General features: G+C 43.7%; 1 protein-coding gene across 1 annotated transcript in view; it reads left to right on the top strand.

Moving 5' to 3' along the window:
- L3MBTL4 (L3MBTL histone methyl-lysine binding protein 4) overlaps positions 1-26,886 on the top strand; it is a 155,469-nt gene that overhangs the window by 37,757 nt on the left and 90,826 nt on the right. The window contains 3 exon segments of the mRNA XM_059881118.1: positions 2,633-2,698; positions 2,701-2,741; positions 26,537-26,683. Coding sequence (XP_059737101.1) covers positions 2,633-2,698; positions 2,701-2,741; positions 26,537-26,683 — 254 coding nt within the window.

Genomic DNA, 26,886 nt, shown 5'->3' with positions numbered 1-26,886 from the left:
TAGACTTCCATTCTTGCTGCTGCTGCTGCTGAGTCGCTTCAGTCGTGTCCAACTCTGTGTGACCCCATAGACGGCAACCCACCAGGCTCCCCCATCCCTGGGATTCTCCAGGCAAGAACACTGGAGTGGGTTGCCATTTCCTTCTCCAATGCAGGAAAGTGAAAAGTGAAAGTGAAGTCGCTCAGTCGTGTCTGACTCTTCTCGACCCCATGGACTGCAGCCCACCAGGCTCCTCCGTCCATGGGATTTTCCAGGCAAGAGTACTAGAGTGGGGTGCCATCGCCTTCTCCGTCCATTCTTAATAGGGGCTATTAAATTGTTGTTGTTATTCAGTTGGTAAGTCCTGTCCAACTCTTTGTGACCCCATGGACTGCAGCATGCCACACTTCCTTGTCCTTTACTATCTCCTGGAGTTTGCTCAAACTCATGTTCATTGAGTCAGTGATGCCATCCAACCATCTCATCCTCGGTCCCCTCCTTCTCCTCCTGCCCTCAGTGTTTCCCACCATCAGGGTCTTTTCCAATGAGCTGGCTCTTCACATCTGGTGGCCAAAGTACTGGAGCTTCAGCTTCAGCGTCAGTCTTTCCAATGAATATTCAGAGTCGAGTTCCTTTAGGACTGAATGGTTTGATCTTGCTGTCCAAGCGACTCTCAGGAGTCCTCTCCAGTACCACAATTCAAAAGCATCAGTTCTGTGGCTCTCAGCCTTCTTTATGTTTTTTAACTCTTGCTTTTAGTTAAAAATACTAAAGTGGAGGTGACTTATTTACTATTGTTTCTGTACACAAATGTAGGTGACCACTTTCCTCCTCGAAGTGCTTTGAAAGCCCCATCAACCTCTGATGCTGAGCCCCTCATTTCTGGTCCTGTCTGTCCACTGAGTGGGAACTTTGACCTTTTCATCTCAGGGACTGCTGGACAGTCAGTGATGCCAGAATAATATAGGTGGATCATATGTAGTCCCTGTGTGTTAGCTGTTCACCCATTTTGAGGGAACACCTTTTCACACATTTTGATGGAATATTGCTTTTAGGAATTTGTTAGAATACCAACTTGTAAAGTTCAAATTTGTACTTATATATTTATTCCAGAATTAAACCAAGTATAAAGAAAGTGCACTGATAGCATAGTTAGGGATATTTATGTTCTAAACCAGTGGTTTTCAAGCTCTATTCCCTTTCAACTCTGTGTCCTCAGGGCTCCCTGGCTCATCTTTAATCAGAATTTTCTATAGTGAGCTTCTCCATATTATTATTATTATATTTTTTTTACTGGACGTCTTCTCAAGATCAAAAGGGATTTAAAACAAAATGCTATTTCGTTTTTTAAAAAGCAGTTGATTATAATAGGTCCAGTTAGGAGGAAGAGGGATACTCAAATTAAGAGGGCTGGAAGTTCTAGTGTACTAGAAAGAGTTTTATGTACAGCAAAACATTCAGCAAGTAAAAGTACCAGTTGCTTGTAGTCTCACATTCCTTCTTGCTTTATGTCAAAGCTTCATTTTATTTTTCCAAGAAGAAAATTACAAGAAAGTAAAATTACAAAAAGATCTGGTCAAAAGGGCAACCCCCAGGCTCTGTCACAGGGTTGTTACGGGTTCACCTTAAGCTGTATGTCTTTGGCATCTGAAACAATTATGTTTATTATCAGCACAGACCTCAGGGAGAAAAGAAAGATTTTCAAGGATCAGAGAGTAAACTGTAGTCAGTATCCTCCATTCAGTAGACATGATAATGGATCTTAGAGAGAAATATGTTTTTATAGAAGCTGTAGAGTAACAAACCAGGTATTGGAGAAATATTCAACTGTTTTGTAAGTCATGAATTATCAGAGGTTTTATTTTCCTGCTGCTATTTCTAAACTTGAGAAACCCAATACACTTTCATTTTCAAGCAAGTCAAAGAACACTTATAGCTTTCAGAGTGAACCTTTTTGCCACGTCTTAAACACTGGCCGAGTTGTCTTTTGACTGATTTTTGGTGAATTTTCTGTTTCCCTGATTTGGTAAGCTCCAGGGCATTTTCCCCCACTCCATTTTCTTTAATATTCCTTGAGTGACCATCTTTGTAGACTCCTGGTTCCCAGCATTTTAAGACTGGAAAGAAACTTTAAGTTAATACAGTCTAACATGGTTATATTAAAGATGAAATAAGAGAAACACAGGCTGTGGCTTTAAATTACATTGTGGTATGATTTTAAAACAGCTTAACTGTTATAATTATGGCAGCTTTTACCTGTTTTAAATTTAGATATAAAGGATCATATGTTTATCTTTTCTAATTTCTTAAGTTATAAGGTTAATTTTAGAAAAAAATGAAAGCATCTAAGCCAGTGGATAAATTATAATAAGATCCTTTTTTTGAACCCTGTGATTATTAATGAATTTATCATTTAATCTGTCTTTGTCTTTTAAATATCTTGAAAATAACCAAAACATTCTTTTAACTCTTACAGGCTTTTGTGAAACCTGGGTAAAATATTAATAATATGCATAAAATGTCTGTGTGTTCTTAGAACTACAGTTGTATTAAATATCTGATGCAAAAGTAGAACAGTCGTGTTTTAGAAAATGTTAGCAACACGTCTGAATTGTTGGATTTCTCATGACTTGTCCCTCTTGTAACATCACAGCGATGCACCATGGTTTTCTACTGAATGTGAAACCGGAAGATGTGGGTAAGCGAAACCCCAGGTGAATTTGCTTGCTGCAATTATGGATTTTGACGACCAAAGAAAAAAGGTACACGTTTACATTAGTGTGATATTATACTGGCGTTTTCCCTGTGTCTCCTGTGAGGCTGGCTTCAGAGGCTCTAAGTTCTTGTCTCAGAAGGAGGATTGAACTTGGTCTGAGTTCATTGCTGGTCTTGTGTCTCTGGTCTCGTGTCTCAGCCGACATGTGTGGAAGAGGATTCTATAGATTAGACACAACTGATTTTCTGAAGGCTCTCACACATCTTTGTTTGCACTTGCTGCTTAGATGTCATAAATTTTGTTCCTTTAAAAAAAAAGCTTCTTTTTGTTGGTATCATCAGAGTTTTCTTGGAACTGTTGTCATTAAGCAGCTTAAGAATGATTACCTCCTTGTTCTCTACTAGTCAAACAAAAAGTTTGATGTTGAAGTGAAAATCGATTCACAGATTTCTATACCATCCTTGTTGTGACATCTGTGTGTGTTTTTTTTAAATATACACATCTTCAAAATTAAATTATCCTTAAGTGAAAGCCTTTCATTTTTTTTTATACAGACAGCTGAAAGCAACTGTGGAATTCAATAAATCTTCTACAGCATATGACAGTTCAAAATTCATTTTCCATACAAGCACAGTTTATTTTCATATTAATAAAAAATTGAAGTCAATGAATATTTATAGGCTTTATTAATAAAGATGTATTTAAGTTGGATATACAGTTGGATATAATTGAAAAGAAATCTTATTTGCTCTATGCCTAATTTGAAAATAACTTCTAATTCATCTCATAGAGAATAATCAGTATATATATATTTTAGTAAAATATAGAGATGAGTATTTGGCTTGGCCATGGGTTATCAAGAGCAGATATTGGCAATGTCCTTTATTTTTCTGACAAGTGAAAACAATAACTGTGCTAAATGCTATTCAGGAATATGTTATAGATGTTCTATCCCACATACATTGTTATTAATGTTTACATTTCATTTTAAGCATATTAAGTTCTTATTTGTGGCTTTCTATTGTTTACTCTTATTATAGCACTTACTGTAGAAATGATCTTTGGATCTCATAATTATAAATTCAGTAATGTTTCATTACTGAAAATGAGCATCAATTTTTTTCTTTATATTCTTACTTAACTTTCATTATAAAATCACTACATTTCTAAGAAAAGCTTAATCTTGATAGTACATCACATGTTATTTAGAATTTTAATTGACAGATTATTTTCTTGTGATTCCTAAGATACATAATACAATAGTATCCAATTGAGCATATTTACAAGCTTATTGTGTGATCACATTGGATTAGTATTACCTTTTGAAATATCATTTGAAAATACCATATGAAAACCTTTAGCTCCTAAAGTAAATTTAGTATACTTCTTTATTTACTATCTCAGCATTGAACTTTTAAAATCTCTTATGATTTCGCTGATCCTTCCAAAGAAATATTTCATATGTCTTCTTTCTCTTTCATGGAAGTTCCTTTGTCCTTTATTAGTGGAAAAAAAGTTGAAAAGTATCTGGTACTTCTGACGAGATTAGAACCCTAATGTTACCTCCATGGCTGTGGGCAGAATGGAAATCCCTTTAGGATTTTAGGGCTAAATTAAGATGTGACATGGGGCTTTAGAAAATCTGCGGTGAATTGCTTCCACATACCCTTAGGTCTGCCAGAATATATCCATCTTGAAATGACATACATGTCTTGGGGCTTGTGGAGAATTTGAGGTCCCCCAAGGAGCCTCTGACCTCCTGCAGCACGTGCTGTCACGGCCCGTCCCTTGTCTCCTCCCCAGGCAGGCCCCCAGTTGGGTACATGCTCCTCCTGCCCCCGGAGGTGGAGGGGAGGAGATGGCCTGGGGGCTGGCCCAGTTGTCTGAATAGAAGCAGGTTACAGAGAAGACTCAGAAGCATGGCTTCAGATCCTATTCAGCAGTGTTCCCAAAGATACAGGGCGTTGAAAATGAGCATCAGGTTTTTCCTCTGAATTCTTGTTCAAGGCGATTAAAGGTGGAGGGTGAGACTCTTTCCAAGTAGGGAAATTAGTTGCTTTCCCTATCTTCTCTTGGCCCGATGCATCCATCTGTGCCTTTATGAATGTGTTGATCCTATTGTTCCGTAATCTTCTCTTTTGAAGTCAATATCCTTAAGGACTGTCTTTGTCCCTCGCAGGATGGATGCTGAGTGTACGTGTGAATGAATGGGTGAGTGCAGGGGTGCTCAGTGGCATGGAGTGTACCCTAAAACCCTCCTATTTGAATGGGAGTCCAGTGTGTCAGTCACAGAGCACTCTCCCCTTGAGCCCAGCTGCCAGGAAATCTAAGGTGGCCTTCTGCACAGGAAAGCTCCCTAGGTCACCCTGGTGGGATTTCTTTCCAGCTCTGACTCCTGTTTAACCAAGTTAGTAACTTCGTGGTTACCTGACCTATTTACGTTTCCCCCCTCTGGAGAGCAGTGGCCCGTAGTGCCCCCCGGGAGGTTTGCTATAAGCATCGGGATAAGGAGCCTCGCTGTGCCCGGCTCTTTCTAGGGCCTCAGTGGCCACCACCGTGGTTACTGGTCAGTGCAGGTGCTCTGGGCCGCTCTCCCAGGAGCCCTGGGCCTCATGGAAGTCATCACCAGCTGTAGAGGGAGAGGAGATGAGCCCAGGCTCCCTGGGGAACAAAACAGCGAGTCTTCCCGGAATCCCTGGAGATGCTGGCAGAGAACGTGTGATGTACCGTGGGCCCAGTCTTAATACTGATGGTGATGATGATGCCAGACACTTTTCTCAGGGCTTTTTATGCACCAGTGTATCCTCACAGCAGCTGGAACGATGTAATATATGACCCTGTGTGTCTGGCCTCTTTCACTTGCTGTAACGTTTTGAAGGTTTCATCCAAGTTGTAGCATGAATCAGTGTTTTATCCTTTTTTGTTTCTGAACAGTATTCCCTTGTATGGATGTATCGCGTTTTGTTCATTCATCACTGATCGACGTTTGGGTTGTTTCCCTTTTGGCTATTGTAATAATGCTGCTGTGAACATCTGGGTGTGTTTTTGTGTGCGTGCATGCTTTCACTTCACTCAGGTACACATCTAGGAGTGGAATTGCTGGATCTTATGGTATTTGGAGAAGGCAATGGCACCCCACTCCAGCACTCTTGCCTGGAAAATCCCATGGATGGAGGAGCCTGGTGGGCTGCCAGTCCATGGGGTCGCTAAGAGTTGGACACGACTGAGTGACTTCACTTTCACTTTTCACTTTCACGCACTGGAGAAGGAAATGACAACCCACTCCAGCATTCTTGCCTAGAGAATCTCAGGGACGGGGGAGCCTGGTGGGCTGCTGTCTATGGGGTCACACAGAGTCGGACATAACTGAAGCAACTTAGCAGCAGCAGCAGCATGGTATTTCTCTGTTTAAAATTGTTCTCCAAAGTGGCTGCACCATGTCACATTCTCATTGGAACCTCTCACAAAGGTCCAAGGAACCTCTCTACATCCTTGCCAACATTTGTTCCTATCTATTCTGTTTATTTTGTAATTATCCTATTGGGCCTTATGTGTTTAGATCCCGAGAGTCTGGATTATGACCTGTGACCACTAGGTTGCATCTTGGCCGAGAGGGGTGGGCTGCAGCAGTGGTTGCTCTGTGGCTGTAGTAATGGTGGTCACAGTAGTGGATGTGATGCTGTTGGTCTCCAGTGTCAGAGACACAGTCCTAGTAGAATAAGAAGACCCAGGTGCTGAATATGGGGTTTGTTCCAGGTACCTAGTTAGGTATGTCGTGTATCTCATCTTTATCTTCACAACAACTCTTGTTAATTTTTTTATTGAGATATAGTTGACGTGTAGCTTTGTATCAATATGAGTTTTAGGTGCATCATATGATTCAAGATTTGTTTATGTTCTGCAAGCATCACCACCGTAAGTCTAGTCACACAACAGCCCTTCTAGGTAGGTGTTATTTCTTCTTTATAGTCGGCATGGAGAACTGAAGTCGACCAGAGTGTCTTAGACAGTCTGCTTAGACTGTGTGCTTAGACAGTCAGTCGTGTCAGACTCTTTGTGACCCCATGGACTGTAGTCCATCAGGCTCCTCTGTCCATGGGGATTCTCCAGGCAAGAATACTAGAGTGGTTGCCATGCCCTTCTCCAAGGGATCTTCCTGATCCAGGGATAGAACCCAGGTCTGCTGCACTGCAGGCAGATTCTTTACACTTAGGTAATTAGACAGCTAGTGTACACTTAGATGTTTTGCTCTCATTTTAGCTCTTACTTAAGAGCTATGATGAGCCATTGAAATTAAGGAGCATCATTGTCAGTGTTGGAGAGGAGGACCGTGGCAGTCTGTGTGAAGATATTCTACACTCTGCCAGGACTAGTCAGGCCAGGTATTCTGATTTTCATACTGAAAATTTCAGTTGTGTGTGGTTCATTGGTAGGTGAGCTGTGAAGTTTTTCTTACAATGGTAAGACTTTAAGATGCTACTTCTTGATTATATGTGTGCTGAGCGCTAAGTCGCTTCAGCTGTGTCTGACTCTTTGCAACCCCATGGACTATAGCACGCCAGGCTCCTCTGTCCATGGGAATCTCCAGACAAGAATACTGGAGTGGGTTGCTGTGGATTACGGTGTATATTAATTACCATGGTTACTCTCTAATAAATATTTATGATGTACTCAGTGTGTGTCGCGTTCAGTTTACAGCCAACTATTATGGTTAATAACTGTTCTTTTGTTTGGTTGCACACTGTACTCTGTTATATCTGAAAACCCATTACTGTCCCCTTATCAGGAATTGTACATTAAATTACAATAGACGGATGGATGCTTTTAGGAAGTTTAGCCTTAATTTGGGGGAAAAAAATGTATTCTACAAATAAACTTAAAACAGAGAATTTAAAAAAGAGTAATATTTGATAAATATTTGCCCTGTGGGAAGCGCTGCTAAGCTGTGAAATGAATTATAGATGAATTCCAAATAGATGTTTTAGGAACTTCTACTGAATCATTAATAAATTGAGTCTCTTCAGCAAGTCTTTTCATATTTAATGCATTAACTGGATTATGTATTTGTGGCATTTCTAAATGAAACAAGAGCATCATAGCCAAGAGGAATTGTCGGGGTAAGTGGTTTATGTGTAGGACTCGAAGCTGGTTTGAATTTTAGGTCAGACCAATAAGTTTAAAGCTTTTTGTTTGAAAACACCTGCGGGTGGACTCCTGCAAAGCGAAAGTCCAAGTGCAAGCCTGTGAGTGCTCGCTGTAATTAAGGCTTGCCAGCGCTCGAGGAAGTCGCCTGACCCCCACGGGTCCTGGTGTAATTATCTGTCAGAGAGGGAGCAGAGTCTGGAGTTCGTCCTGTCACTTGGCAGTGTCTCCAACAAGGATGCATTTTTGAAAATGGTTTTGAAATACGAGGCTAAAACAAGATACCCCGTTTAAAATGACAGTCCTTTGAGCTAAACTTCTAATTAATGGCCATTATGGTACTGCGGTGATTGATCACCATCTTCATTTGGGAAGGAGACTGGGACAACTTTCAAAAATATTATGACCCATTAATGAAAAGATAATTTTCCGAGTAGGTGACAATATTAATTAGTGTCAGCCGTGATTTCCGGAAGAGTTGAAATGGGTACATCCGTGCGACCACAGTCACAACAAACAGCGATCGATGGTAACTGCTGTGCTGCTCCCTTGGGTGTGGCGTCCCATGCGGGCTCTTCCTCTCCCCGTCCATGCAGCCACCCCACAAGGGAGCCTCGGGGAGGAACCAGCGCAGGTGGCTTGGGCGACTCCCCCGAGGCTACAGGGTCTCTATGTGGTAGAGCAGATGAGGACCAGGTAGCCCAGATCTACAACCCGAGCTCTTCCTCTGTAGCTCGGCATCTCCACCTGTGCAGGGCAGACAGTGACTCAGCCCTGGGGGCCGTGTAGCTCTGGCGCAGCCGCTGGCTCTGTGGTTTAGCACAAAAGCAGCCATGAACTACCTGGAAGCTGTGAGTGTGGCTGGGTCCCTAGAAAACTTTATTTGTGGACAATTCCAATTCTTATACGTGTCATCAGATGGTCTTCTTCTTTTTTTTTAGCAGTTTAAAAATGTAAAAACCATTTTTAGCCACTGGCATGCACAGAATGGGTGCCAACCCTGTTTAGCCTGGCAACTGTATTTGCCAGGTCCTGTCTTAATAGATCCGCCGTGCTGATTTGACGGTGAGATGAACTCACTGAGTTGTTACCTTTAGTATAATCTGTTTTAGACCCCCACCTTATTTTTTCAGATATTTGATCTGTAAAGAAAACCAAATCGGTATTTAATTTTCAATCTAGTTTTAGGTAAGTTTTATACAGTCAGTCAAGGAGGTAGAAGAGATGGTGCCATGGATCAACACTTTCTAGACTTAAATGCATGTTTCTTAATAGCAATGGATTGTTGTTTTTTAGTTGCTAAGTCATGTCCAACGCTTTGTGACCCCTTGGACTGTAACCCACCAGGCTCCACTGTCCATGGGATTTCCCAGGCAAGAATACTGGAGTGGGTTACTATTTCCTTCTCCAGGGGATCTTCCCAACCCAGGAATTGAAACTTGCATCTCCTGCACTGGCAGGTGGATTCTTTACCACTGAGCCATCAGGAAAACCCATCAGTGGATTATCAGTCATTAATTCAATTTTCAGAGTAAAGGTAGTCAGTCTCTCTGCCCCTGCCACCCCATGATGTATATTCTTTCCCAGAGTCAGTGTCTCTGCCGCTGCTGGTGTATTTTCCAAGAACTGTGTGGAGACTTACCTTGCACATTTTTTATGGAAGTCAGTGTATCTAGCACAGAAACCTTCCTGGCAGCGTGAAGAACTGTGGTGGCAGGGAGCTGGCCCACTGGGCTGGAGCCACTGCCACGCTCGCGGGTACCCTCACCTGCTCATCCCCCAGCCTGACCTGCAGGATCTGCCAAGATCCTGCCGTGTGACCTTTTGGCTGGAGGCGCCAGCTGAGTCACGAGCTCGGGAGAATAGAAATAGCACATTTCACAGCTTCTCCACAGAACACTGTCTGTGTGGAACCTCTTAAATAAAATATGACGATGAAGGAGCACTGGTTGTTCTGAACCCTTGTTTCGGGATCATGCATCTCTTTGAGTGTCTGCTGTAGACGACGAAGCTGCAGAGTGCACGTGCCTGCATACACAGAGGCTGGATGCTGTTTGTGTTTCAAGGGTTAATGGACTTTTTTTAAACTTTTCATTTTGTACTGGGGTATAGCCAATTAACAATGTTGTGGTAATTTCAGGTGAACAGTGAAGGGACTCAGCCATACATATACATGTATCTATTCTTCCCCAAACCCCCCTCCCAAGCAGGCTGCCACATGACATTGAGCAGAGTTCCATGTGCTGCACAGTCCTTATTGGTTATCCGTTTTAAATATAGCAGCATGTACATGCCCATCCCAAACTCCCTAACTATCCCTTCCCCCTGGCAACCATAAGTTCATTCTCTAAGTCTCTGAGTCTCTTTCTGTGTTGTATATAAGTTTATTTGTATCATTTCTTTTTAGACTCCACAGGTAAGGGATGCCCTATGATATTTCTCCTTCTCTGTCTGACTTATTTCACTCAGTGTGACAGTCTCTAGGTCCATCCATGTTGCTGCAAATGGTACTATTTCATTCTTTTTAATGGCTATCATTCCATTGTATATTTGTACCACATCTTCTTTATCCATCCCTCTGTCGATGGACATTTAGGTTGCTTCTATGGCTTGGCTCTTGTGAGCAGTGCTTCAGTGAACCCTGGGGAGCATGTATGCTTTCAGATCATGCTTTTTGTGTTTTTTTTTTCAAGAGTTAATGGACTTTTGACCAAGTTAGTGGAAGGCCCTCCATTCCCTATACTCTATCACCTCATTCAAAGCTTTGCATTTACTCAGAAATTGTGAGGCTACTTGCCTGCTGTGATAGTGAAGACTCATTCCCCAAGCTTCGTCGGATGGTGCTGTCTAGACTCACTGCCTTCGGAGCAAACCAGACAGTCTGTGGCTGCATCTTAGCTTCGAAGGAGACATGGTGTCTGCTGTTGCTCTGAACAGAAGTGTGCCTTTTCTGACCAGCTGCCACGCTGACATCCCAAATGCCCTCGCTAATACTGACACTTGGCTAATTATGCTGAGCGTTGTCTCTTTCGCTCACATCCTGCTTTACTCTATTTTTACCCCTGGAAGAATATCTCTCAAAAATAAAGAACTAAATGAAGACACCCCAGAATAAACTGATTAGGCAGGATGGCGAATACAGCTCCCACCTTGTTACAGAATCTGTGTCGTTCCTTGTGATACAAGAAAGGGCGATAGACTCAGGGAAAGGGAGATCTTCTCCAAGCAGGGCGTGGGTGGAGTCTCACTCGGGTTAATTTATTTCCAGATGAAGTTGTGTTATCTTTCCATTGCTGCTGTAACAAATTACTGCAAACTCAGTGGCTTAAAGTGACACAAACTGGCACATTATATTTCCCTGTGTTGCTGGGCTAGAGCAGAGGTTTCAGCAAGGCCATCTCCCTTCAGGGAGCTCTGAGGAGTCCAGTTCCCAGTCTTTGTCAGTTTCTATTCCTTGGCTCTTGGTGATTTTCTTCGCCTTTAAAGTCAGCAGGCAGGACAAATAGAGTAGCATTGAAACATGTATATCACCATATGCAAAATTAGACAGCTAGTGGGAATTTGCTGTATGATGCAGGGAACTCAAACCTGGTGCCCTGTGATGACCTAGAGGGAAAGGAGGGTTTGGGAGGTGAGAGGGAGGCTCAAGAGGGAGGGGACATATGTATGTCATGTCGTGTATAGTTGCTCAGTCATGTCCAACTCTTTGTGACCCCATGGACTGTAGCCCTCCAGGCTTCTCTGTCCATGGGATTCTCCAAGCAAGAATACTGGAGTGGGTTGCCATTCCCTTCCCCAGGGGATCTTTCTGACCCAAGGATTAAACCTGCATCTCCTGCATTGCAGGCAGATTCTGTACATTTGAGCCACTAAGGAAGCCCAGAGGTATGTATACATATGGCTGATTCATGTGGATGTATGGCAGAAACTAATGCAATATTGTAAAGCAATTATCCTCCAATTAAAAATAAATAAATACAAATTAAAATTCTATTGTTGATAACTCTATCCTATTTCTATGCAAAAATGAATATATATTGTAGTTTTCATTGTGAAATCTGTTTAAATATAAAGCTTCTAAATATTAAACAATATAAAGTCAGCAGGTATCACCTCCATCCCTCCCTCTGACATTTCTGCCTCGGGACGTCTGGTTATCATGGGCCCACAGGATAACCCAGGATAGGACGATCTCTGCTGTCTCGGAGTCCTTCACTTGGTCACACCTTCAGTGTCCCTCCTGTGATGTACAGGAGCATTTTCATAGGTTATAGGGGTTAGGCTGTGACGTTACTGAGACCATCTTCTGCCTACTGCAGTGGTGTCAGGTAAAGTTAAGATACTAACAACAGAAGAGGCCGGCCCTTCCTTCCATGTAATTGGCATCTTTGATTCACTGAGCTCAGTCGGGTAGAAGGGACCATTCTGGGAGCCGGGGGCCAGGGACGGGACCTTACAGCCTGGCTGGGAGACGAGTTACATCACAGAGCAGTGTCGAGTACAGGGCACAGACGCGTTCACCCACTGCAGTGCAGCAAGCAGAGACTCGGAGGGGCAGATGGCTGCTCAAGAAGAGCAGTCTCTCTTCTCTTAGAGAAGTGTACAACATGCCTTGTTTTATTGCATTTCCAAACACCAAATGCCTTTATTTACTATCGCGTAGAGACAAAGGATATTCAGATTTAATGTTTTAAACCATGTGCATGTGTATGCATGTATGTGTATTTGTGCACACACACACAGATATATCTACTTAGTTTAACCGAGAGCTGCTTGGGCCAGCAGGCTGTTGCAGATCTGTGTTTGGACCTGGGTAATGGGACATCACGGTTAACTGCACGGCTGTGGCACTGTCGGGGCTCAGCTGCAGGGAGCAGGGGCCTGCAGCTCAGGCAGCTGGAATAAATCCTTTTCTGCTACTACTCCTTAGAGACTTATTGCCCACACCTCCTCTTCTGGCCTCCGTCTATGTGTGTGCATCCTTGCTTCCTTGGCAGAGCCAGCACGGGCCATGGAAACAAGGGACCAGACTGCATTCATGGGGACAGTCTTCTCCTGACCCTGAGGGGGCCTTCAACAGACAGAGACGGGTGTGTAGATCTTGAAAACGCAGAGGGTGGATTTGTATTGCAGGATTGTTGAAGTTGGGCTTCCCTGATAGCTCAGACAGTAAAGAATCCACCTGCAATGCAGGAGCCACAGGGTCAATCCCTGGGTCGGGGAGATCCCCTGGAGAAGGGAATGGCAATCCACTCCAGTATTCTTACCTGGAGAATTCCATGAACAGAAGAGTCTGGAGGGCTACATACAGTCCATGGGGTCACAAAGAGTCAGACATAAAAACCATCTTTGGAGCTTCCCCAGTGGCTCAGATGGTAAAGAATCTGCCTGCAATGTAGGAGACCCAGGTCTGATTCCTAGGTTGAAGCAAATGAGAGAGGAATCAGAGCTGAACTGTCTGTGGTGGGTCCAGAGGTGCAGGCAGGGCAGGGTCGCAGCCCCGTGAGTAGCTGATGATCAGGGACTCAGGAGGGACACAGAGTGGACACACGTGTCACTGACTGTATCCAGTATCCTGGCTTCAGGGTGGAACTGGGGGAACTTTTCCAGGCTTCCATGCAGGTGAAGGTTTCCTGCAGCTGCAGAATGTGAGCTCCAGTCCCCAGGGAGCAGGTTAGGAATGGTGGGCTCCCGCCTCACCCCAGACCTGCCAAGTCACATTCTGCATTTGAACTGGAGCCCTCTCCGCAGAGCTGTAGTCCTGTATTTAACCAGAACTTGATGTCACTTATGTGTTCCATACGAGCATGTCCTGGGGCACACAGACCCAGATCTGTTTCTTCCCTCGGTGTCCACAGTTTACTAAACAGCAGCTCAACCAGCAGCTTGCTCAGTTCAGACACTGGGGAGCTATTCCTAAAACCTACCTGTCTCAGAATAGCATGTAGCCCCCACCTTATCCTATTGATTCTCACTCCTGGTACTGTGTCCCTTGTCTCCTTACGTCTCTTCATCTCCATGACAACCACCATAATGAAAGCCGGCATCAGCTCTCTCATGGACCTCTACGCTTCCCATCCAGCTGGGCTCTCTGCACCCCGAGACCCTGTCAGTCCATGCTGCACAGAGATGCCAGAGTGGACTTACATGTGAAATGGAGCACCCACCTTTAGGTGGTGGTTATTGTTGAGTTGCTCAGTTGTGTCCAACTCTTTGTGACCCCATGGACTGCAGCACACTAGGCTTCCCTGTCCTTCACCATCTCCCAAAGTCTGCTTAAACTCATGTGCATTGATTAGCTGATGCCATCCGACCATCTCATCCTCTGTTGTCCCCTTCTCCTCCTGCCTTCAATCTTTCCCAGCATCAGAGTCTTTCCAACAACTCTCAGTATATCTGACTAGGTCCTGCATGCTCCATTCTCAGCTCACTGTCTCTTCCCATCCTTTATAACTTGAAAGACAGCTGTGTGGTTTAGAAAACTGCAAGGATCAGGTAGATGACTCTGGACTTGGTTTCCACAGTTCTCTTTGGAGTGACGGTGATGCTGCAGTCTCCACCTCTCAGGAATGGTCATGTACTGCCCTTTCTCATGCCCCTGGCAATGTGCGTTCATTTCTTGGGGAACTGGCCATACTCAGGACCCATGCGGGGTCATTTCACGACCCTTAGCACCTGGCAGAGCCCTTCTGCTTGGATGAACGGTGCATCTGGGTCTCACAGTCATGGAACTCTGCTGCAGGAAGGCGAGAGGTCATGTGGTAACATGCAGGATAGAATCAGGGAAATCAAAGAATTCCATTTTCGTGTTTTTTAAACAAAGATTTGCTTTGTGAAGTCAGTAGATTTGGTTTTTTTCCCCTAATAAATGGAATTGGGCTCAATTTTATGTGAATGTGCCAAAGGTGGAGGCTTTTAATCAAGAACCACCAGGGAAACAGAGGCTGTTGTCTTGTCCCCCACAGGAGCCTCGTCCCCGGCCATCGCTTCCTCTTCTGCCGTTTCTATTACCCTTCTGCAGCTCCTCTCTCCTCTGGGAAGGGGTTTCTGCCCTTTCTTTAATGGCTGCCTGTTTACAAACTTCCAAGTGAGGCCACTTTGTGTCCCGTGGCCTGAGAAGACAAAGAGCCATCCCAAGGGCTTACCTTCAATCAGGTCCGCAGGTTTCGGGGGCCCCAGAGCCCATCCTAGCCTCCGCCTCCCCATCGGCCGTGTTCCCAGCCTCCAAGGAGGCTGCTCCATGGTCTTGTCCCCTCACACCCTCTCCCCATGCCCTCACAACCCTCTGTACTTCTCCTTCACGGGGAGACCAAAGAAAAGCAAAGAGGAATCACCCCGTCCTCAATGGCCAGTCTCCTTCCCACACGGGGTCTAGACACATACTTGCAGCCTCTGCCTGCCTCGGTGGGAGAGACATCCCAGCTCCATCGGAGCGTTCACTTTCCTCTTGTGTGAATTTAATCCGACATTAGATCACACACCCGTGTGTTTAGTTCTTTATCATGTTTTGCCACTGGAATGTAAGCTCCTGGTATGTGTGTTAGCCTCTCAGTCATGTCTAACTCTTTGCCACCCCATGGACTGTAGCCCACCAGGCTCCTCTGTCCATGGGATTCTCCAGGCAAGAATACTGGAGTGGGTTGCCATGGCCCCCTCCAGGGGATCTTCCAGACCCAGGGGTTGAACCCAGGTCTCCTGCATTGGCAGGTGGATTCTTCACTGTCTGAGCTGTGGAGGAAGCTCTTTTCTCTCTTGGTTTCCCAAGAACTCTTGATGTTCTTGTGCCTGTAGAGCAGCCCCAGCCCCTGGCATCTCATAGGAACCAAATAAATACTTGCTGAATAGATGAATGAGGGTTGTAAATAAAAATGCACTGATAGGTTGTTTACTGGCAGTAAATTACTATTACTAAGGATCACTTACGACTCATTCCTTATCAAAACAAATGTGCATTAACCCCTGGCATTAACTGGATCTCCTCTACATAATCCCCCATAAAAGAGGAACTATAACACCACATGGGACATTGGACTTTAATTGGTGCTTCTATGTTCCTAATAGACTTTTAATAGGCCACACGGTAGCTATGAGCATAGCTAAGAATGATATAATATTTGAATAACTGAAATCATGCATTGTTTCATTATATATGATGCTGTCTCCCTTGGAATGTTGACACAGTGAGTCATGTCAATGATAACGGTGTCGGGGAGGCAGAGCCCATTTCAAGGCCATTATACTAGTGGCACGTGACTAACAGGGGGGCCAAGGATGGTAATGGATACATAATGGATAACGAAGGGCTAGGATTCTGCACAGTGATGGCTGCTAGTGATTTTCTAGTAGTAATAACCTCCTTCTCTCAAAATAAATGTAACTTCAGTGTTGAAAACTGTTAGCAGCGTGAAGGGCCCCCATTGCTTTGGGGGTGGCCCACTTTGCTTGGCTTAAGCTTTTCCTCCAGAAACCCAGGTTCATCTCGCTGCTTCCCAGGCACCGAGGCAAGCTGCTCTGACCGCCTGCACCACGTGTCCCCCGATCAGTGTGTCAGCAGGGCCCTCCTCAAGGAACACACACCCCCACACCCCAGACTGACTACCTTGTGCGTATCTCCTCCTTCGCTGGTCTCCACTCTGATGGTTTCTCACTTGCATCCAGGATTCTGGAATCAACAAGCAGTTTGCCCTGGTGCGTGGTAGTACCCTCAGGACACCTGCTGCCTGGCCCTTGTGTGGTGCTCCCTCGCGCCCCTTCACTCCTCCTTTGCTGGCTTTGGAGGCAGCACCCCAGCTGGGGTGGTGTCCACTCTGTGCTCCTTCCCGCCCAGCACCTTCCTGCCAGACATTCTGAGGCTCTGCAGCGGCCCCAGTCAAGTGTTGCTGTGCGAGTTCAGAGATGTGCTTTGCTCTGATCGCTCTTCATAATTCATGTCACCACCTGTGAGCCAAGGCAGTGCTGGACCCAGGATTCCCTTCCGCTGAGGCTCACTGCAAAGTCTCCATTTCCCTGGGCTCCAGAAACCACATTTATTCAAGAATAAGGGCTCCCCAGGTGTGGTGCTAGTGGTAAAGAATCCACCTGCCAATGTAGGAGATGCAAGAGACACAGGTTTAATCCCTGGGTCAAGAAGATCCCCTGGAGGAGGAAATGGCTTCCCACTCCAGTGGTTTTGCCTAAAGAATCCCATGGACAGAGGAGCCTGGTGGGCTACAGTCCATGGGGTCACAAAGAGTCAGACCAAGACTGAACAACTAACACACATTAGTCTCTGTGTGACTGGGATGCAGATACAAGAGGGATGTGTGATCCATGGGGTTGGGGGAGGCTGAGGATGCTGTGGACGGGGTGGGGCAGGAATGCAGAGGACAGAGGAGCCGTCCTCAGGCAGGGAAGTCGGCCCCCTCAGCCCCTTGTTTGCTGACCTTCAGCATCCACCAACATGTATGATGACTCTGTCTGTTCTGGGTTGGTTTGCAAAGTGTTTTTTAAAATTCCATTTTGTTTTTCTAGCACAGGAAAACCAGGGTTTATGGAATAGCTAATAAGGCCAATCAGATAAGCTGTAGGCATCTGCAGAAATTAAACTGAGAAGGAGGATGAATTGCATGGAATTTTAAGACTGTTTTCGCCTCAGCCACAAAATATTTTATCCCTAAAATAATGTTTTCATAATAAAAATAAATTTCAGCCATTTTTCAGCTGCAGAAATGTTGTGAGGCTTTTCTGAGTTTGCTGTTTGCATATGTTTGTGTTTATTCCTCAAACCGTCAGACTTGGCGTGATTGACTCATCCCGGGGGATCTGCCCAAATGGATTATGGGGTCAGAGAGGACCCTCTGCCCCGCTTTCAGACCCCGGCAACCCTAACACCAGAGAGAAAACCCTGGCAGGTCGGTCAGCTCAGCTTTACCGGGTAATTATACAAGTAGGTAATCCAGCACCTGGTGGAGGTGAGGCGTTAGCTACCCCATCTCTGGGGTACACGGGTTCCGGGGTTCCACACTTCAGGTGAGGTGACAGGAGTTTTGAGGCTGGACGGAAACCCGCCTTCCTTCCCTGGACCAGCCACCGCTAAGCCTAGACCCCCTTCCGCAGCTCAGGTGGGTTTGCTCTCAGCTGCCTAAACAAAGACAAAGCCTGCTTTTCCTGTGCTAGCAAAACAAAATGAAATTTTAAAGAATGTTTGCAGACCAGCTCAGAGCAGACAGCATCACTACACATGTTGGTGGACGCTGACTTTGGAGGTTGATGGACGAGACCTGCAGACCACAGGGTTTCCCTGCCCCACTCTGGGAGGAGCAGCCGCTCTGCTGAGGCGGCGAGGGCTTCGCTCACCTGCCCACTTGGAGCAGGGTGACGAGTTTCTCGGTGCTTCTCCTAGCTGCCTGTGTCAGATGCATCTTTATTGCAGTTGTCCTGTCTGGGGGCCTCTGTCTTCCTTACTGGTCCTCTGGTGCTCTCTGTCATGGCAGCTCCAGGCTAAGAACCACAGAGCATCAAGTGGAGAATCAGGGACCTTCCTGTTAGGTGTGCTGATCTGGCTGGGATGGCCATTATTCGGGCCATACAGCACGTGGGTGGTCATCAGTTCCATGGGCCTCTTCCCACTGTGCCTGTTTTTAAGCTGATGATAACTCTGATGCCATAGTTGTCCCTTTATTGAAAAAAATATTTTTAAAAGAAAACGGCTAAGATGGCTATAGATCATCTATTAGGGACTAAGATCCCTAGTAAATCTGTTAAAATATTAAATATTTACATTAAAATTTCAATATGAATTATATTGCAAGTGAACACTGGAGTGGATTGCCATTCCCTTCTCCAGGGGATCTTCCTGACTTGGGGATCTGACCCAGGTCTCCTTCATTGCAGGCAGATTCTTTACCATCTGAGCCACAAGGGAAAGTTTAGTCACTCAGTTGTGTCCAGCTCTTTGCGACCCTGTGGACTGTAGCCCTCCAAGCTCCTCTGTCAAGGAATTCTCCAGGCAAGAATATTGGAGTAAGTTGGTATTCCCTTCTGCAGGGGAATCTTCCTGACCCAGGGATCGAACCCAGATCTCCTATATTGCAGGCAGATTCTTTACCATCTGAGCCACTAGGGAAGCCCAAGAATACTGGAGTGGGTAGCGTATCCCTTCTCTAGGGGAACCAGAGTCTCCTGCATTGCAGGCAGATTCTTTACCAGCTGAGCTACCCGGGAAGTCCACATATGTATACACATAATCATATGTATGATTATATTAAAATATATTTGTATATGATCATAAACATAATGTAAAATATAATTAGTTACTTATTAAGGATGATCTGTGTGGAGGTTGGCAGAACTGGTATATTATCTGAATGAAGGCCAGCAGTTGCTGATTTCAGATTTCAGAACCAAGGCTTTCAAGGTAGAAAAGTGGGAGAAAGGCAAGAAATGAATGGATAGGCATAAATATTCAGGACCACATGAACTGAAACACTGGAAATAGTTTCTGGTTGGCACTGATGATTTCTTTTGGTTTTTATATAAAATAAACTAGAAAACTAGCTTGAGATGATTAGATCTTTGTATAATACTTTATTTTACATTATGTTAAGCTGTGTGACCTGTGGAGTTTTAGAGGATAAATAGCTTGTGAATAATTTTGTCTTTTTTTTCCCCTGTACCAAGAGCCCCGTGGGCAACTAAGTTATTTTCAACAGACATAATTTAAATTCCTGATGTTGACTTATGAACAAATACATAAGGAAACATGAGCAAACATGTTCATTTCAAACATTTATTCTCCTCCATTGCTTGAAAGTTATGCACTGGCTTGAACATGTTTTATTTTCTCCAGAAAGGTAATCCATTTTCAGAACACATTGTTGTGGTTGAGCTAACCACTCGGCTATACACGGAAAGAGGAGAAGTCTCCTGCAGTCAGCCAGATGGATTACTTGTTTCAGAGAGAGTGGTGCATGGAAATATGAGAAAGTTATAGAGAACTTTAAATTCATAACACAGCCCATCTTTAAAAACTTTGTATGTATCTTTATCAAAGCAACTCATATACAACATGCAGAAAGTAGCTCTCCTAGTTTTGTTATTGAACACTCGTCCCAAGACCTCCTTCTCCCACTCTTTGCACTCTGCAGAGGCCCCCACTGTCCTTTACTGGAGCTAATCGTTACGGTGTTTACCTGTGACTCCAAACATAGCCTTGTTCTGCACCGTCACGACACGCTGTGAGATCCTTGCTGTGTAGACAGAGCCTCTTCCCTCCCCTACTCTCTTCCTCCCCCTTACATGCTCTTCCCTCCATCTGTCCCCTCAATATAGAGAGATATTAGTTAAAACAATTTTTTAAAAATCCATGGCATGTTAGTCATCATAACCTAGAGACTTATGTGTCCCCTTTTGTATCCCAAAGAATAAATGCCTGAGAACAATCCAAGCAACTTTCACATGTTTCAATATCATCTTACTCAAAGGGAAAAAAAGTGTTGGTAGCCCAGAGGGATGTCTGTAGAATAAATGGATAAGGTTTTGGTTAAACTTAAATGGGCTCTTTAGATGTGTTTGTTTAGTACTGTTTACATAACTTGAATGGACATTCTTGAATCTATACATTCACTTGTTTGTTCATTCATCCAACAAATAGAGTGTTAAAATGCTTCAACACATATATTCCAAATATTATCTGGTACTGGTGACAAAAAATATTAGAAGAAACATCCAGATTGAAATTCCACATGGAAGGAACTTGGAAGTTGTCAGTCTCTTTTGACAACAAGGAAAAAGTTGAACAGACTGAAAACTGACAGCTCTTTTTGGATTCAAAAATGAGGCGAGGGCACAGGGTGACTTCATTGCCCCCAAGATCGGAGAGACAGACAGGTGGACACTGGGCATCATGGCTTACTGGAACAGAGTTGCTGAGCAGAAGCCAACCTGGGAACCAGGGCTGGGCAGGAGGACCTGAACCGTAATTGATGAGTTACTGGGGGCTCAGAGTTCAAAGCTCCGGGGGACCAAGTTGTGGTGGGTGGCACTTAGAGTGCTATGAGATTTGCCAATAGACCAAGTTTAACCAGGAGCTCAACTGTTGTAAATCTAGGAGAAAACACCCATCACACGTCTGGCAGTGGAAGGGGCAGAGGAATCATTTGGAAATGTATAGGGTACTCCGTCCTTCTTAACAGGGCTGCCTTTAGGAGAAGCTCTTTAACCAAAGCCCACCCTGCTGGGGCATTGGCAGAGCCTAACTGACTTGTGAGGGCGGATGGTTCTCATTCAGTCACTCAGTCATGTCTGACTCTTTGTGACCCCGTGGACTGTAGCCTGCCAGGCTCCTCTGTCCGTGAGATTTACCAGTCAAGAATACTGGAATAGGTAGACATTTCCTTGTCCAGGGCATCTTCCTGACCCAGGGCCCGAATGCATGTCTCCTGTACTGGCAGGCGGGTTCTTTACCACTGAGCCATCAGGCAAGCCTGAGCCAGAATATATCACAACAGAAATCTCCAAAACGTTAGCAGGGAACCTGCAGCCAGAGCTGCTTCAGTGCTTACAAATCTTAATGGCAGAGCTTTTGAAAATATTTATGTTAGTTATAACCATAAACTCATTTTGAGAGAGTTTGTCTTCACACCACTTATGAAGGAGCTTTTTCTTCCTAAGACATCACCCACGCATCTGGCCATGGAGCCCCAAGTGTGGCTGCTTCATGCCCAACTCTGATGAAATATTTAAAGATCTGTTAACAAAGACTAAAGCCCTGGGGATGCTGTTAGAAATCTGGCATTTTTATTTCTTGCAAGAATCCTATGGCAGAAATTTATCTTATGGGATAATCTAATTGTATTTGTTATAGCAGTAACTGTAGAAATAGAGAAGTGGAAACTTATGTAGACATATTTATCAGCAATGGAGACATTGAGAGTTGAATGTCCTCTGCATTAGGCCCTCCACCAGGTTTCTCTTGGACTCATTGTCTTACAAAATTAAAATTTTGTAAGACAAAATTTTACAAAATTCAAAAAATTACAAAATTAAACAAAAGTCTATGGCCTTAAAAACATTACATTATTTTGATTGTTTTGGCTATACCTCTGAGTTTGATGGCAAATTCAGTTGATAAACAACTGTTCCATGGTATCCCCCTGAAGAGGCATTTCCAAGTTTTTATCCAGAAACCATCTTCAGAGTAATCTAGGACATGTAGTTTAAGAAAATGTGATTTCCAGGTATTATTCCTGATGTCCACTCCTCCAGTCCCAAATTCAAGTCCTGATGGGGGAAGGGGACAGTTGGTACTTTGCTTATTACTAAGTTTTGAAAACCACTGCCCAAGAAATACGATGAATTGGGCGGTGACCTTGACAAATGAAAGAATTTTAGATTGGCTATGGTGAAACTATTGATTTTTAAATTTAATGATAAGTTGTTTTCCATAATCCTTATTATAGGAACAGACTAGGTAGGAGGTGAGGGAGCTGTATTTGCAAAGGAGGAGATTAGCGGGGGAAGGAAACGGAGATGATTTCCCGGAGTGGGAGGGAAGAAAGGAACGTAGGGGCTGATGGTTCCAGCTACTGAGCAGTAGCTCTGGAGAGTCGAGGTTTTCAAATCCCCATCAGTTGCTTGGAAATGCACATTTCCTGCCCGCTGTGTATCTCAGTAGCTTCTTGTATCAAATGGAGCTATTACATGACAAGGGTAGTTTTTTAAAGTATATCAACTCTTTTGTTCTAATTCTTTTCCTTCATGGTCCCTCGACATCAGTTCTTGCCTGGATAGACACAGATAGTGTATAGTAAGCAGATTAACTCAACATGGAATTAATGTTTAATGTGCAAAACTGTGGTAGTTCTGGATGGCAGTCCTGTGTTAGTTATCCCATGTTGCTTTGTTTTCATTATGAAAACACCATTTTATATTCTTATTAATTTTTGTTGGGGTTTAGTTGCTTTACAAAGCTGTGTTATTTTCTGCTATACAGCAAAGTGAATGAGCTATACGTATATGTATATCCCCTCTGTTTGAATTTCCTTCTCACTTAGGTCACCACGGAGCACTGAGTAGAGTTCCCTGTGCTATACAGTAGGTCTTCATTAGTTTTCTGTCTTATACACAGTATTCAGTAATATATGTCAATCTCAGTCTCCCAATTCATGGGAGATTCAATTCTGCCCTTGGTGTTTACAAGAATTTGCCCTTGGTGTCTATAAGAACTTGTTCTCTACGTCTGTGACTTTATTTCTGCTTTGCAAATAAATTCATGTATACCATTTTTTAAGATTTCACATAAAAGCAACGTTATACGATGTTTGTCTTTCTCCTTCTGCCTTATTTCTCTCTGTATGACACTGTGTACTATGTCCATCCATGTCACTGCAAATGGTAGCAAATGCCCTTTTTATTTTAAAAACGGAATTTCCCTCTGCTACAGTAGGTTCTTAGGTCGAGTGCTCCCAGATAACCTCACAATTTTTATTTCTGGAAGGTTCTTTCAGTAAACTCTTCTCAGCTTAAGTCTGGCTTTGCCATTTACTGGCTGTCTGATCCCTGCAAACCTCTTAAAAGGTTCTTTTCCATCATCTATGAAAACAATGTATAGTGGTCATTAAATGAGAATGTGTGTGTGTGTGTGTATAACAGCTATGCCTGGAATGCAAAAGTTCACAACAAAAGGACTCACCTCGCCTTACCACGCATGCCTGTTCTTACACTGTGGGGTGTTTTGTGAAAATGCAACACAAGTGTCCCAGTCCTGCCGTGAACAGGTGTCTGGCCTCTGTCCTCTTCCTGCTTCTCCTGTCTGGCCCCCAGCAGAGCCCTGCATCTTTGGAAGTCAGATTCACTGTGGTCTCATTAGCATGAATAGTTATGACTAGTGGGTATTGGGATAATGTATGAAAACTCAGTTCTTCTTTCTAGAATGAAATTCAAGGCCAAGTCTCATTAACTGAAACCATATTCATTTAAAGCTACACGGATTCAGGTACAGTAGAGCCTGTTTCTAAATAAAGCTCACGTCATACACATAGGTGCTTATAATTCATTCACCACAAGCCTTCGAAATAGATTTGAGGCCTCTGACAATAAAATACACATATCCAATAAGCCTGTTGAAATGGAAATTAAAATTTAAAAACCATATAGCAGGAGCAAAAAGCATAATAGTTACTTAGGCTAATAAAATTATTCTGATTGAGCATTAAATTGAGCTCCACTGTTCCCCAATAAATAACTGCTTATTATCCAACTGCCCAAAAGAAGAGGGATGATAATTACCGTCATACGTCTTACTCAGCTGATGGTTTTCGAGGTAAGGTGATGTGTGAGCCAAGGTGCCAGGAACCTTGGAGGCAGCCAGACGACTGAGGCAGGGACAGAGCGCCGAGGTCCAGAGGAAGTCCCCGATGTGGGGACTGGAATTGGATGGCAAATGATGAGGCAAAGCAAGAAAGACGGTGCAAGTCCAGACAATCGCCAGCTTTGGAGTTGCCTGAAGGATTTGTCCTGGTTATTTATGTGCTGATATAGTTCTTAAGTGTCTCAGTTATTTTACTGACCATTAATAACTAGTGCATATAGAGGTAATACCATCAGGAAGCTTCACTGTCTGTTCAAGGATAGGAGCTTGAGACAGCGGCCAATTTCATTTTCTGACTTTTGTTTTCCAGTTCATCAAAATCTGGGCTAGAAGGGTCTATATATTTACTCAGCTTTATGCAAACCCAAATATGTGAAAAATCATAAAAGCATGAAATACAGTGCTGGAGATGATTTGGTTTTCAGAATGATTCTTCGCTTTACAAAAGGACTCTTTGTAAATATTCTTAAACTGCCACTCTTCTTTAGTAACATGAAAATCTGGTTAGAAGTCTTAAAATTGGATTTTCCTCCCAAGTTATGAAGATCCAAAGATATGAAAATATCTTTCATAAAGACGTATATGGATACGGAATTTGGTTATAAATTCCAAGTTTAGATAGCCCTTGTAGGGAGGGGGCCTCATATCACTGGATTAGAAAGGGCTGTTGTAAATTTCCACTGTTTTCATCGTCAGTAATTATATACAGCCTTGGAAAGAGTAATTTAATATTTCTTAATGTAAACGTAAGGGGAAAATGTTGAATAGAGAACATAAGAAATCATGTCTATCTGCTTTCAAAACATTTTAAAAGATATTTTCTTTTACTTTTTCAGTTTTAGACCTGAATTCCACATAGGATTCCCAGGTTTGGTCCAATAGCTATAGCTGAACTAGAAAGACTTAGCTGTCCTGCACACTGGATCTGGGCGCGCTTGGCTTGCCTGGTTTGTGTTTAGACGTGGTTTCCTTGCTTTTGAAACGCACACTATAGCATTACAAAATTTAAAAGAGAAGGACTTTTTAAAAATTGAGTCTGGCTCATATTCATCTATGTATTTGCATATCTAATAAAATTCTATTCTGTGTTGAACATAATAAATGATACAGTGTATAGAGTTGGGAGTATTTGTCTCCCTTTAAAAAGAATAGTTTATTTTATCAGACAGTTGATTACTGGTGGTTCTTCTTCATCTTGTTGAGGCTTTATTGTAGCTTTTTTTAGAACTGGTCTGGAGTAGCCGTTATCTAGGATGTGGTTCTGGCATGTGCCTTTTTGGTGCCTCAGTCAAATCCTCAAGGTGTTACTAAGGTCCCTCCACTCTGGTCTCTCTGTTCTCCAGCGGTGTGTGTCCTCCAGTTTGAGTGAAAGTCGCTCAGTCGCGTCTGACTCTTTGTGACCCCGTGGACTGCAGCCCACCAGGCTCCTCTGTCCGTGGAATTCTTCAGGCAAGAATACTGGAGTGGGTTGTCATGCCCTCCTCCACGGGATCTTCCCAACCCAGGGATCAAACCCGGGTCTCCTGCGTTGCTGGAGATTCTTTACTATCTGAACCCTATCTTTGTCTTGTTTTCAGCTGTGTATCAGCTGCTCTCCACCAAGTCTCACCTCACACACGTGCAGTCCGGCCATTGGCCAAGGTCCTGTGAGTAACCCGGTAGACTCGGGGATCCCCTTCTCAGAGCTCTGTCCTCCCCGGTCTTTGTCCTCCCATCTCCAGCTGCATACTCAGCTCTGAACGAACGGCCATCTTTTCTCCTCAGCACAGCCTGACTACTTTCCAGAGTTGTCCTTCATAGCTGTTAGAATCACTCTTTATTAGGATCACTCTTAATCCGTCTACCTCACTGCACATATTGTTTTGCTCTCCTTGCCTCTTTGGGTCCAATGGCTCCATCTCTCTTCGTTTGTCAGGATATGAAGATTTATTGCTTCCTTTTGCTCCATGCATTTCCTGTCATTTTAAGTTTTATTCTGATGTCAGATGATGACTCTCACTATTGAGGGTGCCGGCCTTGTTCTTGCAGTGGCTGCAGGACAGGAAGTATTCTTTGAAAAACATCATAGAATTTCTAGTTGGGAAAACAGATGGGTCCTACCCTTTCAAGTTCTATTCAATCCTTGACAATTTTTTTTTTTTTAAATGTGACAACTTCTTTAATTTTTTGGAAAAACTGGTACAACCGCCTTTGGTGGCTAGATCAGAAAGCTGTTTCATAGCACATTTTCAGTATTGTTTCAGCTGAATGTGAGATTATAACAATTTTAATCTCAACTTCAGAGGTCTGTTTTCTCGTATTTTGACACAGGCATAGTGGTATACTGATGACCAAGGACTAATTTCCGACAGGTTCATTTTGATGGCTGGGACCACAGATACTACTGCTGGGTGGATGCAGATAGCCCTGACCTTCACCCCATTGCACGGTGTGATGTCACAGGTCGTCCCCTGGAAGTACCATGTCGTGCGTATCTTGCTGCTCATGTTGTTGCTTTTTAAAGACTTAGTCTGAAGTCTATCTCAGTGCTGTTTTTCTCATGTCACTGTAGGTATTTTAAAGCTTAATATCACATAGGTGAATTGATTAACTGATATAATAGTGACACTGAAAGCCAATTACTCATAATTAAGCCTTAAGCCTTGTATAAATGAGTTATCATCATTAAGGAATTATTTTGATAATGTAGTCTAGAAGAATC

This window comes from Bos taurus, chromosome 24 (genome assembly GCF_002263795.3).
Source record: "Bos taurus isolate L1 Dominette 01449 registration number 42190680 breed Hereford chromosome 24, ARS-UCD2.0, whole genome shotgun sequence".
Classification (NCBI taxonomy): Eukaryota; Metazoa; Chordata; class Mammalia; order Artiodactyla; family Bovidae; genus Bos; species Bos taurus.
Note: the sequence above shows the minus strand (reverse complement) of the source record. Positions and strands in the feature narration are given on the sequence as shown.